This window comes from Streptopelia decaocto, assembly GCF_964273445.1.
Source record: "Streptopelia decaocto genome assembly, chromosome: 1".
Lineage (NCBI taxonomy): Eukaryota > Metazoa > Chordata > Aves > Columbiformes > Columbidae > Streptopelia > Streptopelia decaocto.
Genome location: NC_138663.1, coordinates 61,332,860 through 61,347,863, shown reverse-complemented (window position 1 = coordinate 61,347,863; position 15,004 = coordinate 61,332,860). Strand labels below are relative to the sequence as shown.

The following is a 15,004-nucleotide window of genomic DNA, read 5'->3' as shown; positions in this document are numbered from 1 at the left end:
AAAAAGTAGGACATTGAATCACTCCACACCACCTGGAACATTCAGCAGTGCATCAAGTGCATGTACTCAGCACACTGAGACGCACTGGGCAGATGAACCCAGAATATTTAAATGGAAAGCAATGGATGAGGGTGTGCCTGAAATATTCATCAGGAGCTGATCATGTAAGGTTTTTCTTAGAAAAGCAAATCCCAAATCTTCTACTCTACAAAATGAAGGGAAAAGAAAATCCAAAACCTGGTAGGGAAACTAATCCATATGGTTTAATCTGGTTTTCTTATCACTAACAGCAGAGTGTCTTCTGGATCATCTTCTGCATCAACTTGATACTTGCAGAACAGAATTCTGCATACCCAGAGTCCCAAATTTGGCCTCAAGCAGCCCCCTTATGTTACTACTCACATCCCATCCAGGCATGGATAAACAGAGATTTGAGGAAGCTTTTTACAGAAATGCCATTTTATTGACTTTGACATTTTTGCAAATGTTCAGATTTTGCTGAAAATGGCATTTTGCAAGAGGGAAAAAAAAAAAAAAAAGAAAAAAAAATTCTGTGCAGTGTTACGTTCATTAGCCTGACCTTCTGGTCCCTGCCAGATTGCATCCTTGTTGTCCTGAGTCCTCAAGCCTGGCTCCCTGTCAAGAGGAGACCAATGGTCTACAAAAGCAGTGTTGCTTCCTCACACCACTTACTTAGCCAATGGTTCATTCCGTGTGGCCCGCCATCTCTCTTCTTTTCTTATAGTCTCTGAATACTAGTCACACATGCCTCCACTTGGCACTTTTGTGAAATATCTAAGGCTGTTCACCATCTTTCAGGTGTCGCGTGAAGCCACGTCCAGGTCAGGTCTTGCTGCTTGGTTGTGTTCCCACCTTTCCCCGGCAGGATGTTCATGGCTGCAGCGCATCCTTGTGAGCGTGGTCTGTTTTCCATGTGTGGCTGGAGAAATTTCTGCTGGTGCCCATGATCATCCTGCTGTTGGGGCTTAAACAGCAAACCTCAGGTGCTTCCAAGCCAACACTTATTCTAGCTGAATCTTCTGAAATATTTTTGAGCGTTTTGTTTTTGGCGGGGAGGGGGGGTCGGGGAGCCTTCACAGTGGATATTTGTATGGGTGTGAAAAAGCACCTGTTCACTTTTGTCCTCTGCTACACAGTAAGTCTCCTGCTCCCCTTGCTGGGCTTTAAGAGCAGGGACATAGGGATGTGTGAAAACACTTTTCCTTGAGGTTTGGTTTTGTTTGTTTGTTTTTTGAGGTAGTGAAACAGAGAAATAAACTTAACAGCAGAGTCAATTATACTGTCAATTATTTTATAAGCACCGGGGAACACTGGGGATCATCCTCCATAAGCACTCCCAAGACTGGATGCTCTTGCATTGCTTATATTCACATAATTATTACATATGCATTATAATTTTCGAAAATTTTGACATGCAATACATCTTTACTAAGAAATAATTGATGATGTTTGTTATAATTGTTTAGTTTCTTTCTTACATCTACTAATTATTAGTCAAATATAAACTAAGCACTCTGCTTCTAGACAATGTATCCTCTCTCTTGTAATGCAGAAGGATCTAAAACTTGAAAAATACCCCCTCGTTTTGCAGGTGGTCAGACAGCATTTATCATATCAATTGGTTAATGATGGGTACATCTTCTGTAACTTAATCACAGTATACATTAATTTAGCGGCTTCTCTTCAGTAGGGTGCCCGGGCCACCCCTGGGGGCACACAAGGAGCAGTGACATGGATGGGGGATGAGATCTCGGCCCAGCGCTCGATGTGCGGGGAGCTGGTCAGACAAAACCAGCACGGCAAGGGCAAACCCCCCAAACAGGGTTTTGAGGCCCGGCGGGCACCACTGGGCCTTCCCGCAGGGCCGGGAGCGCGGAACGCCGGTGCCGGGGGAGCCGTTTCCAGCCGAGCCGGGCCGGGCGGCGGGAGCGGCGGCGCGTCGGTTCCCGCCGAGCGATCCTTAAGGGGAGGCCGGTTAGCCCCGGGCGGCCGGGGGTGAGGGTGGTATGGCCAGGGCGGTGAAAGTGCTGACGACCCTGAGGAATCACTGGAAGAAAACCACGTTCGGGGTCTGCCTGCTGAGCTGGGGCGGGCACTGGCTCTATGGGAAGCACTGGTAACTGCCGGCGGGGGGCGGGCGGGGAGCGGGGACACCGTGTGAGCGGGGCTTTCGCTGCCACCCGCCCCGCACGGCGGGGCCGTCGCTGCCGTGTTCGCCTGGGTTGGCCGGGTTGCAGGGCCGCTTCCTGGGGCGGTCTCCTCTCGCGTGGCTGTTAAAATTGGGGTCTCCCCTGGGCGGAGGGGCTTCGGCACCTTGAGGGCATGGTTCTCCTTCCCCCTCCTGGAGCTGGTGAGGCCGCACCTTGAATCTTGTGTTCAGTTTTGGGCCACTCACTACATGAAAGACATTGAGGTGCTGAAGTGAGTTCAGATGAGAGCGATGCAGCTGGTGAGGGGTCTGGAGCACAAGTCTGATGAGGAGCAGCTGAGGGAACTGGGGCTGTTTAGCCTGGAGAAAAGGAGGCTGAGGGGAGACCTTATCGCTGTCTACAACTACCTGAAAGGAGGTTGTAGCATGGAGGGTGTTGGTCTCTTCTCCCAAGTAGCAAGTGACAGGACGAGGACATGGCTTCAAGTTGCACCAGGGAAGGTTTAGATTGGATATTAGGAAAAATTTCTTCATGGAAGGGGTTGTGAGGCATTGGAACAGGCTGCCCAGGGAAGTGGTGGAGTCACCATCCCTGGGAGTGTTTAAAAGACACATAGACGAGGTTCTTAGGGATGTGGTTTAGTGTCAGAGTAAGTTATGGGTGGACTCGATGATCTTGAGGGTCCCTTCCAACCAAAATGATTCTATGATTCTCCAGCAGCCAAGGGCTTGGGAGGGGTTAGTGCCTTTTTTGGCTTCCCACCTTGGCCTTGTAAGTTTGGGGCTAGCTCAGGCGATAATTTTAAGCAGAGGTGTTGTCAGCGTGGCTGGGGTAATTTTAGGGCCCGCTGGAGAGGAGAAAGATTTCTGTCCTCTGACTTAAAAAAAAAGAAAAAAAAAAAAAGCCAAGTGCCTGTCATTGACTTTCTTGCTTTTAACCAATATTATAAGGATGAATGAAACCAGGGGCCCTACACTTGCAAATGGTGCCACTGGTACTGGGCAGGTGGGAAACCCCCTTCACGTGCAGATGGCGGCCATCATGGCACGGTGGCCGTGCATTTTCCCACCTCTTCTCTTAATGTTGCCGTGCACCTCATGAATGGTGCCAGGTTTCTGCTGCACTAGCTCTTGTGCTGTTTTTGAGGCCTGGCCCCAGCAGCAGCCGTGGGCTGTGCCTCCCTAGCGTGACAGCTTCGCTCCTGTCACCCATGGAGCCTGTCCGCTGCTGCAGCTGCAGTGCTGCTCACATCAGTCGTACTAGCAGTGTGTCATTGTCACTGTTTATCTGTGGAGCGTATGTTTTTTTATAGTAAGCAAAATCCTCACTCACAAATAGCTAGGCTTATGTTTTAATCCCTGCCCATTAAGATTATGGTTAATACACTTGACTAAAATGCAAGTGTAGCCAAATTATTGTTAAAAATTGTTACTTTGGTGTCACTCTTTATTCTGTCACTGTCATAATGTCTTTTTAATCATTAAGTCATTATTTTAGCAGCGTTCCTTTCTGCTTACGTTAAATTGCTGCCAAAGCCTCGGTGGAAAACTTAGGAAAATAAATCTGTTTATGTTGTTTGTTATACTTTCCTTCTTTATTTCCTTTTGCCTAGGGACATTTGCATTAAATCAGTCTTTGTTTTGAATGGTACATCTGCTCTAGCTGCTTACTTCTTACCTGAAGCACTAAGGCTCAGTTGACTGCAGGGCAAGCAGCAAAAGCCTCTCCCTCCACACTTTTTTCCTTGTAATTGCTATTTGTTGGGCACGCTATGGTAAGATGGAGAATAACTGTGAAAGTGGTGGTAACAGGGTCATGGTTTCATCTACAGGCCTACATGGACCAGCAGACAGGAGTACATAGTATGTTGGAGACAGGCTGAGAGAGTTGGGGTTGTTCAGCCTGGAGAAGAGAAGGCTCTGGGGAGACCTTATTGCAGCCTTTCAGTGCTTAAAGTGGCCTACAAGAAAGATGAGGACAGACTTTTTAGCAGGGCCTGTCATGATAGGATAAGGGGTAATGGTTTTAAACTAAAGGAGGGGAGATACAGTCTAGATATGAGAAAGACATTTATTACAATAAGGGTGTTAAAACCCTGTCCCAGGTTGCCCACAGAGGTGGTAGATGCCCCATCCCTGGAGACATTCGAGACCAGGCTGGATGGGGCTCTGAGCAACCTGATCTAGTTGAAGATGTCCCTGCTCGTTGCAGAGGGGTTGGACTAGATGAGCTTTGAAGGTCCCTTCCAACCCAAACTGTTCTATGAGTCTATGCTGCCATGATGTAAGCAGAAGTATCTGCGCTAAACAGGTTGAGGGGCTTTTGATGCCTTAATGTAATGTTAGTGGATCCTTGAGCTCACATTCCACTTTCCCCTCTGTTGACTTGAACTTCGAATTCAGATAAAATAGCAGAATGTAATTGAGTAATTATTTGAAGTTCTATCGTTCTCGATACCTCTTAGCCAAAAGAATAAACCTAATGTACAAAAAGATGAGGAAGAAATTGCTCAGTGGCATTCATATGAGGGGCTGGCTGATGGGGCAGAACAGCCTGTGACCTTCCCAGATACCCTGCTTACCTCGGGCTTCTGTTGCCACAGATACTACTGGCAGCAGAGGTTATGTCAGGCCTGGGTACCATAGAGAGCTACTGAAATAGAGCATTAAGAAAAAGACTATGTCTGCTCCTTCTGCATATGGAGAGTGGGCACTTGAGGAGGTGTGGGAGCAGCGTCAGACACAACCAGTCTCCCTTTTATGTCTGTTGGTTCTGGGAATTCATGTGCCTACGTACTGTTGGTTTCAGCTGTATTGATTTCCTCTTCAGTAACTGTGAAAGCACATTATGATCATGGAGAGCATGAAGCATACCATAGGTGGTATGGTGGTGCATAAGTAGGGAAAATATGAAAGGTAAACAGAGAACTTTTGGTATCTAAATTTCAGTGGTTGGAGGTTATTTGCGCAAAATGTAGGCATGATGCTTTAACCCAGATGATGTAGTGGGGGAAAAAATATGTTTATACATCCTATTCTTCAATCTCCCCTTTTATCTGTAAGGGAAAATATGGCATTTCCTTACCAGACATTGGAAATGCAAGGTGGGAAATCCTGTGATTACGAAGAGCTCTGTGTGACTTTGATGTAGACTGAAGCACAACTGTAAAGCACTGCTTTCAGAGATTTAAATACTGTTTGAAAAAACTGACAGCCACTTAGCCATTTACCTGTGGAGGATTGTTTTAGCCAGTTAATAGAAAAATGAGGAGTGACAGAAGAACCTGATGGCAAGAGCGTAAAAAAATTCGAAGGTGGTCTCATCGGTCCTTTTGTGGTGCTCTGTGCGGAGCGAAGGCCTCACCTTGTGGCTGCTGGGCAGCAGAGTATAGGCCAGCACCCTCTGTGCAGCTTGTGCTGCCTCCAGGTGGGGTAATGGCTTTTTGTGGGCTTTTTTTGTACATTCTCTCTTCCCAGTTTCTTTGTTTATGTACCAGGTATGCAGTGGAGCATGAGAGTTCCCTTTTGCCCCATGCACAAACTGCTGCAGGCGACAGGTGAAGAGGTTAATGAGGGAACCACATATGGGCTGTGTTGGCCGTGAGGCTTGCTGTTATCGATGTGAGAGGCTAAATTACTATGCATGAGGCATCTTTGACTGACTTATATTTGTCCTTTTAGAACAGATTAAAGGTTTAGTGAGGTCTTCTGCTTCCATTTCTAGCATCACTGGAGTTTCTGATGAAGAGCCTTGCTTTAGTGCAGCATCAGTTCAGATTAGCCTCTGACTTCTTGGAATTAGCTGTCTGAGATGTTGCTCATTTATCTGCAGCTGAAGAACATTTTTGTTTCCCAACCTGCATTGCTCTTCCTGGCTTTTCCATCCTTGTGGATTTTCTAAGATATTTCTCTTGCAAGGAGAAGGTAATTTGCTTTTTTGACTTCTCAAGGTTCATTCTTCTTTTGGATGCAGAGGCTATGATGCCTGCATTAAGTGGAGCTATTGTAAATAACAATCTGTCCTGCAAATAAATGGCAACTCTTCTCGAGTAAGTATGTATGTGCCCATAGGGTCATATGCACTCTGGAATACTTCCTTAAGACTTTGGAGGATGCTACAGGGACAAATATGGACAAGAAGAATGTTACCTTTTCCAGACTAGTTCCCCGTGTCTCTTCCCTGCTTGGAAATGGACCCGGGTGTCCCTGTCCTGCACTCTGCAGACTGTGCTATGGGGTCAGATGTGAATGCCCAGCTATAGAGGAAAGAGGGGCCCTGGAGTGCAATGGCTCATCGCCGAGTTAGTCTAAAGGTTGTGGATGACGATAACTGGAAAGGTCAAGGAGCTTCTTAGCCCAGTCTTGTATGATACTTTCCTCATGCAGCATTTAGTTTCTGGATTGGTGTGTTAGCCTTTCATCTTTCTAGGTGTTTGTTTACATACTGACTGATTTTAAAGTAAGGGCATTTGGGATGAAGGAGAAGAGTAAAGAGGAAATGTTGTACTGATTCCCCAACCCCATTTGTGATTTAGCCCTTCTAAGTATATAACGCAAGGTGCCTTTTTGAAAGAGGCATTGATCATGAGGTGGCAAAGGCTTTTCACGTGTAAAATGATAGGCTTTATGTCTGATTGAGCTACTGTTAACTAAAACCCTATTGTTATTTTTACAAAACCTTAGTAAGCCTTAAAATTCCTTTCTTTCTGATAAAAGAATGTTTTAAAAATGCATTGTTCTGCATTTAGGATAGCAAATACTTTTGCAGTATTGGATAATTAAGAATATAACTCAGTGTCGTCACATGTGAGATTTTTTTCCCTTTAATTTCTCTGGATTGCATGAATGTATGTATTATCATCATTTTAATCAATAGCATGTCATACTACAGGTACGAGGGACACTGAATTTAGGGTACTAGATCAAAGCTTAGAGGGTATGCAGATTGCCAGATACATGCTCATACATGGTAATGCAGTTTAACAAATACACGTGAGGCTGATTGCATATAAAGATACCCTATGGTTGTTTGGTTGTTTTAAAATTTCCACCAAACTTGGAAGACCCTCTCACCTTTATGTCCCAGGTCACCTTTCCTGAATCGCTCTTCTTTATATGTCTAGGTGGTGCAGTGAGTCACCAGCTACGTCAAATCAGCAGAATAATCTCTGGCATGATAGACATCAGCTTAACTGATTGTCAGATTTGGCCAGACTGTTACAGTGGTGTCACTGGGTAAGCCATCATCACTTTGTCAGGAGGGTGACCCTCAGTATTGTACTGAGGCAGTGGACTCATCAGATGCTTAGTTTTACTCTGTATGTGTTAAAGTATTGACTTTCTCTGTAGAAAATGCTGGCAAGGCATCTGGGCCCTTGTCTGCTTGCCAGTAATCTGAGTGTTATTGTTATCTATAATTTGAATGTTAGCCTCTGCGTGCTTGCCAACTGATAGCTCACTTTGTCACCTTTCTGCGTATATTTCCTGAGTGGCTGACTTTATTTCATCAAAACTTTGTCAAAAAAAAGGGAGTATAAATTCTGAGTCTTGGGTATAGCTGATAAAAACTGAGATTTGTCTTTCATGCCCTTCCAAAGCCAAGCTGGAAGTAAATGCTAATATCCAGCATAGAGGATGCTCTGCTCTTGCTGTGTTGAAAACAGCCAAAAAGCTCTCTACTAAAATAAAAATCTCTTTTAGGTGTTCTGTTACAGCTCTTGAGGAGTGATCCTATATGCACAGCTTTGGTCAAGTTTCTCCTCACAAAACTCTGTGCAGACACTGAGCTGGAGAGTTTTAAGCTGCCTGATGCTTGAATATACTTCATAGTCTTAGATTTGATACTGAGAACCCTTTTTGAAATGGGATCTCACACCTGAGCTTCTCTGTATGTAGCATGGTCACTTTTAAGGGAGTTACTGTGGTTGGCTCTAAGACAAGGGCATTACCCTTGCTGCAGCAGTGGGTGTCACGGAGGCACCCCAAGTCAGTTTTAGGCAGACAACAAGTTCCAAAACCGTCTTTATTCTAGCTGGAAAAGTGCAGCCAACAAACTGACTAGAAACAGGGTTTATACAATTAGCACTCCGACAACATAAAATACAGGTTTGAATATCAGTCGAGGAGATTATTGGGGTACAGCAAAATAAGAATAATGAGGATCCACAGCGTGCATGCACACACTCACAAGAAACAAAACCAGAGTCCTCTGACTTCAGGATACCCACAAGGAATAATCACTCGCCTGGGTTAGGCAAGGACTCACGGTTATATCCAGTAAATAACCACTCACCCAAACAAGGAGGTGAGGCGCTCTCAATCCCGGGAAGTCTCCTTAGACGGTGTCCCACTCTAAGAAGGGGGCTCCAGTTCACACACCTGCTGCTCCGAGAAGACCACTGCAAAGGGGCCCTTCAGTGGGAACCCCACTTTATAGTCTGGTCAGATCTGGCTGTGGGCATTACAACATGGTCCAGAAGTTTTGCAGCTACTCTGGGCACCTCGTCTGCTAACTCTGTCAATTGACTGAGGGTTCCACCCATCCTGCCCCACCAGCTGCTGGAGGTGAAGTCACCCTGTCCTGGTGTAAGGGAGGATGTGACTGTCAGCAGCTTGGTACCACTCTAGCTATGTACGTGGGGACAGCCACAGTGGGGCACAAAAGGTGCTAAAAGAGCCATCAACTGCCCCATTGAAGGCTCCAGATCTCAGGGGGATGTGCAACTGCCACAGTGGGCCTCAAACAGCTTCTTCGGTTCCAGTTTGGTGTCTTCACCCTGTTGAGTTCATTGCTGCCCTGACTGACCTTTCATGGTGGGAACCGTCCTTTCAGCCCTGGCCCCTGCTGTCCCTTGGGCAGAGGATGCAGCCTCAGCTGGAGGAACACATCTGTGTGCTCATATATATTAATCTCTGTTAATTAAGGACTGTTAATTCCCTGTTATGGCTGAAAACACTCAGGACAGGAGCAGCAGCCACCAGTCCTGCGCTGGGGCAGTTGCATGTGAAGCAGGACAGCCCCCATTCAGATGGGACATATGGATGTTCTGCTCTCACAGCCTGGTGTGCTCTGGCACAGCTGGTGAATGGGGACCTCTGGCCAGTAGCTCTTCTTTTTCTGCTTCGGTTCCTTGCTTTTGCATAAGCCTGCTCCGTTCTCTGAAGAGTCTGCACTGCAGTGGCCTTGCAGGATTAACTGATAACCTTTGTTGAACCAAAGTTTGGTCTGTGGGTTCAGTTCAGGACATCCTCTTTCCTCTGTACCCCACTGCCGCTGCTTGTTCTTCTCTGTCTCCCAATTTTTTACCGCTTAAGCAAGTTGGCCTAGTTGTAAACTGTGTGATGCTTAATTCTCACAGTGGGGAGGCAGCCCTGGTTTGGGCAGCAGATGCAATACTGCATGTCTGTTTTGCTCTAAGGCTGGAGTTGTACCTATAAGCCCTTAGGGGAAACATAAAGTAAAAATTGATTTTTAGTTTGCTGTGGATATGGTGCAAGTCGGAAGAAATCTCTGTGTTCTTTAAGGCAGTGCAGCAATTTCCCTCAGCCTCCACTGGCTCATGTTCAAGTGCCATTGAAAAGGCTTTGTTCCCACCTAATACTAATTAACAAAGTACAAAAAAAACAACAAAATCTTATGTTTATTATTAATATCTCTTCCTCTCTGGGAGCTACTCTGCGGTTGTATTTTGACAATCTAATACATACAAAGACAGAAGTCTTTAAGATGTTACCTTTTTGCTATTTTTAACATTTTTCTAGCTATATCTATTAATTGGTATGACCTGCAGAGGACTTCCACACCCACTTGTACTTTAGGTGGGCCATATGACATGAGTAAAGGCAAGAGCTGTGATACAGAAGGAGGACTGCTCTTCTCACAGCTATACCCCTGTGCGGCACTTGTGCTGTTTTTTCTTAAGTGTGAAGATACTTAAGTGTTGATGGAACATTTTGAAGAAATAACGATTTTTCTGGCATCTTTAAGCCAAACTTGGGACATCTTTAAGCCAACTGAGATGACTTTGAAATATATCTCCTGGTTGAATCAGTGGGAATCCTATGAGTATGGCTGGGCTGGCGTGGGATTGTGGATGCTGTGCTACTGGAGAGGTGAGACAAATCACCTGTAAATTACTGGACAGGAAATGGTTCTTCTGGTCTCAGAGCTTAAACCTTTCCTTTGGCACCAAAATGTGTCAGAGCAGACTGTTTCTGTAAGTGCTTTGATGTTGGAGAAAATAAACTTAAATGTTGACATCTAAACTGTCAAGCCTAATTTTTACAGTTAAGACTCTGTTGAGCCGAATCAAACTTGCATCCTTGACAGCTGTTGAGAGGATCTTTGCAGGTTGGGACAGAGGGTGCAGTATCTTTTCCTTGCATTTTTAAAGTTGTGCTGGACTGGATTTTAAAGGCGATTGTCACTGCAGCATAAGGTTGTGGGCAACAGGAAAACATACTGGCCAGGAATGTGACACAGCATGACTTCTGAACAAAATAACATCAATGTGAAGTAGACAGATAACATGGCTTTGACTAGAATTTGCTAATAAGGTTAGGACAGCCATTCACAAATACATCAACTGTGCAACCACCCTTTGATGGTGGTGTTTTCTTGATATGCCATCATATTTCCATTTTACGTGTGGAAATAGCAATTGCTTTGTGTTTGCGGTGACCACGCATAGTCACAGAGGGGGAAAGAAAAAGGTCCCTGTGTGACGGCTCGTGCTCCTAGCAGCACAGTGTGGACTTAGCCTGTCATGCTATCTTGATTGAACTGGAAGTAGCTGTGACAATGTTATTTAGCTTGGAACACAAACCTTTTCAGAGACGGTTATTTTAGCTAGTGCACTTTCATTATGTTACTGCAATCAAAAATAAGCATGTTGCTCCTCTAAGTAATATTTCAGGTGCTTAATACAAATGACTTATTCCTGTGGTTTTAAGGAGCAAACCTGACAGTTAAATGCATGCCTGTGAGGAAGTTTTTTTTAGACGTTCCAGTTACTTGTTATCCTGGTGAGGTATTATTCACGTATTTTCTTTTTCCATGCTTGCATTCTTCATTTGTCTATTTATTATTACCAGGAATAATTCTGTGGCTTTTTTTTGCTGTAGAGTTTTCTCAGAACCCAACTACCTATCTCACCTGAAGTCACCCTGTTTCTTCTTTTATGGCATTGCCGCATCTTTTGATGACGCCAGAAAGAGCAGCTTATGTAGCTCCAATGACAGATAAATACCGTACACTCATGGAATTGAATAGATTGCACTGGTGTTTGAGTCCAGAGGTCTGACCAAGGCCTTGCCTTCTGCCATTTCCATTGTAGGATTTGGCCTGATGAGCCCCACTTTGTGGCACGACTGTGCTGTTTTCTTAGTCACTTGTTTTTCATGGTTGGCCTTGAACCCATTTAATTGGTGTAGTGTATTCATTTTGCTATGCTGACTATAATTGGATTTCTTTGTACTTGATGCTTTTGAGACAATAATATACTGTCTTGCCAGGTGTTGGCAAGGGCAAGCTGAAGGAGCTTTTTGGTTTTAGCAAACAGGATGAGTGTCTGGAATCTAGAGGACAGGTGAGGCTTTGGGCACTGCAGAACAGGACTCCCTTGTTTGTCTGCAATGGCCAATAGGGCATTTTTTGGTCTGGGGAAGAATGGAATTTTGTTCCTCACTCAGTAGCTCTGTCCCCGGTTTGCTTGCCAACTGTATGCTTCTTGCCACCTTACTAATGCTGTCTGTCACCAATGACAAGTGCAAGGATTAGTCTGGAATTCATTTCTGAAATGACTGTCAGTGACTGATATTTTCTTTGTTTTTAAAGTTCGTTTGGGTGAGTTGAGTGGTTTTTCACCTCTCTGAGTTAGTGCTTTAGGTCAGGCTCAGACCTGGGTGTGTGGTAGGTGCTGCATTAACTTGTGTTCAGCTTACAAACTGATGGAGAGGGGACCTGACAAGTATAATGAGCAAAGATTTAAGTTCAGGTAAGTTACACCCGAGTCTACTCTAAATCCATTCTATACTGCCAGAAGGGTAATTACATTCAGGCAGTATTAAGATTGGAAAAATACACACTTTAGATCTGGAGTACAGTTAGGTACCAATTCAAAAATAAAACACAGTTATACAGAGTCTCATAGCTTATGTAATCTCAGCACACTTGGTATCCTGGTCTTTGTTTCCTACTTTGCATTACTATAGAAGGGGTGTTTGTGTGCACATGGGGAAAAAATAATGCATGTGCGCTTAAATGGGTGTGTTTCATCCTTAAGATGTGTTAAATAGGTCTTAACCTGTGTTTTTTAATTTTAGTGTGTTCAATGTGTGTATAAAAAGGGCATGTACCTACGTGTTAAAAATGAGCAAATTGTTTTAAACTTACGCTACCTAATGTCCACTCTCTTTTCTGTCTTACCTAATAGCGATAACCTGCTACGAAGAGCTGCTTGCCAAGAAGCCCAGGTAATACCATTTAAAGTGATAAACTTAGATTAAAATCTCCCTCTTATCTTGGTTGTGCAGGGCTCCTGAGATTCTCCCAGTGGGCCCTCCCTACGTGATGAGCCTTATAATGATGCCATCCGTGTTCTTTTGCTAAAGTGCCAAAGGGTGGTTGAGACCTCCAGCCTGCAGCCGGGGGATGGTACCTTCCGTGCCCTGACCCTGCTGTCGTGATGGATGGTGCGGTGTTATCGTTGGGGTAATCTTAGTTACTGCCATAGCTACCCAGACCTCCATCTCTGCAGGTGCAACTACTCCGTGTCTGTAAAGTTCTGGTGAGAAGATGGTTTGTTGATAAGACTGAAACTGCAGACCCACCACAATGGGTGTAGTCTGGGCAGAAGCAATGAGAGCCGCTGCATGTGAGTGCTCAGCTGGAGAGACCTGGTGCTTGTCTATTCTATCCTGAGTTTCTTTAGTAAGAATAATAAGTATGACTTAATGCTTTTGAGACCCAGGTCCTGGGAACTTAAAGGAGACATCCTGTTTGCTGATCACTGACAAGAAAGCTGGTATTCAGAGAGAGAGAGAGAGTGTGTTATTCTCTGAGTATACTGACTATTGCATTTTGTAGTTTGTGCCCTGCATGGGCAACCAGCAATGAAGAAATTCCCATACCGTAGAATTCCCTTAAAGAAATCTTGTCCTTAATAAGCAGTCTGTCAGGGGCACAAGTGCTGCTGCCTGTGGATGACATCCCTGCCCAGGTACTGCTTATTGGCTCTGATTACCTTGAAGGTGTGGTGTAGGATTTTAAGAGCCTTTCTACCTCTCACAAATGAAGTTTATTCTAAGCCTGCTTCTTCATGTCAGATCTTAGAGATTTTGCAGGGTGTAACACTTCAGCCATCATTGTTACATACTGGGGCCTAAGAACAAGGGTGAAAATTATTTTTCTCATTAAACAACTTTCCTTGAGATTGCCCTGCCTCTGTCGTGCACCTAAATAACCCAAATTTTAGCCTGCCTGCTGTTGAAGGAAAGACATTCACAGCAACTTGATATGGGCAATGGGACTTCATGACAGAATAGATGTAACAGAGCTGTGTCATGAAAGAATAAGGAAAATCTTTCCCTGAAAATACTACTTTCATAAATCGTTCTTATAGTTTCAGAGTCAAATGCATTTCCAACTCATAGTATCAGTTCTTGATTTTTATGTTTTCAATATTCATGTTCATTGGAAAATATCAAAATGGTAGTTTTTTGTATCACAAAAAATAGCACTTAATGCCTCAGTGTTTGAAGCATGCTGACCAAATTAAACATTTTTAAAAGAAAGCACTGGTGAAATTATATTATGAAGTTAGAAGACCTAAGTTTGCATGCTGTCAAAAAGGTGTAACTGCTAAAGAAGGACTAGTACAAGAAGATAGTTCTGTTGTGGAAATTCTGACTTTCCTGTCTCTTCATAACAGTCATTAAGTGATAGCATCTATTCCATAATGGCTTATTCTTGTAAATGAAAGTGCAAAAGCACCGTCAATAGAACTTCCTACAATTTCAGTGGTTAAAACCTGTGAAAATATCTTGCAGAAGACTCTTGTGCTAGAAAGGAATGAACCAGAAAGCCTAGTAATCAGTTCTTGCTGTAATTTCCATTCTCACTGATGTGTCAGTGCCAAATACTGCTTGAAAACACACAGCAATACAGCAGTAAGCAGGCTGATATGTTCTTCAGAATAATAACAATCTGTAATTGTTTGAAAAATGCTATTTGCATTTATAGTGCTGCAGACGTATTGCGGAAAAAATAGAGGCAAACTCACCCAAGAAAAAGTGTAGCCTGAGTGAAGTGTGGGGGGGTTCCCTATTATTTTTACATCAGATTTTTATGCTTTTAACCCTGTTACAATACCAAATTGGTGAGGTGCCCACCTTCCTGCCAGAATATGTGCTACAGCAATATTTCATGCAAAGATTCCACCATGCGCGTCTGAATTTAAATATCAATTTATGATGACAGCCTCAGGGTGGCAAATAATCATAGAAAGATTCTATAATAAAGAACCAATTTATCCTATTTTAAACCTTTTACACCTTCTTCTCTGGAATAAGCCAGTGTCAGCTCATGGTGGGCTGCCTTTGCAATTGTGGGCTCACTGACTCACCTTGTTACTGACCTCCAGGCATGTGTTAAAGAGGTCCTGTTTAGCTGGCAAACAATCCATTCTTTGAAGCAGGGATAGTTTCCTGTAAAGGAATGTAATTTCTGTGTTAGTATTCCCAAAGCATTATAAAGCCTTTCTGTAAAGGGTTTTTTCATAGTTGCAAAATAGTGATTATCATCTTTGAAGTCCAGAAATGCAATTCCTGGAAGTG

At 44.0% G+C, this 15,004-nt stretch overlaps 1 protein-coding gene and 1 long non-coding RNA gene across 2 annotated transcripts in view; one reads left to right on the top strand and one right to left on the bottom strand.

Annotated features, from left to right (window-relative positions):
- Positions 1 to 1,941: 1,941 nt before the first annotated feature.
- Positions 1,942 to 15,004, top strand: part of AGK (acylglycerol kinase) — a 37,871-nt gene continuing 24,808 nt past the window's right edge. The window contains exons 1-2 of the mRNA XM_082050450.1: positions 1,942 to 2,137; positions 12,604 to 12,643. Coding sequence (XP_081906576.1) covers positions 2,028 to 2,137; positions 12,604 to 12,643 — 150 coding nt within the window. The 5' untranslated portion in view covers positions 1,942 to 2,027. The remainder of the gene's footprint in view (positions 2,138 to 12,603; positions 12,644 to 15,004) is intronic.
- LOC309438709 overlaps positions 8,261 to 15,004 on the bottom strand; it is a 29,250-nt gene continuing 22,506 nt past the window's right edge. The window contains exons 2-3 of the long non-coding RNA XR_014183845.1: positions 14,794 to 14,875; positions 8,261 to 9,610 (exon numbers count right to left, since the gene is read on the bottom strand). This is a non-coding gene — a long non-coding RNA (uncharacterized lncRNA). The remainder of the gene's footprint in view (positions 9,611 to 14,793; positions 14,876 to 15,004) is intronic.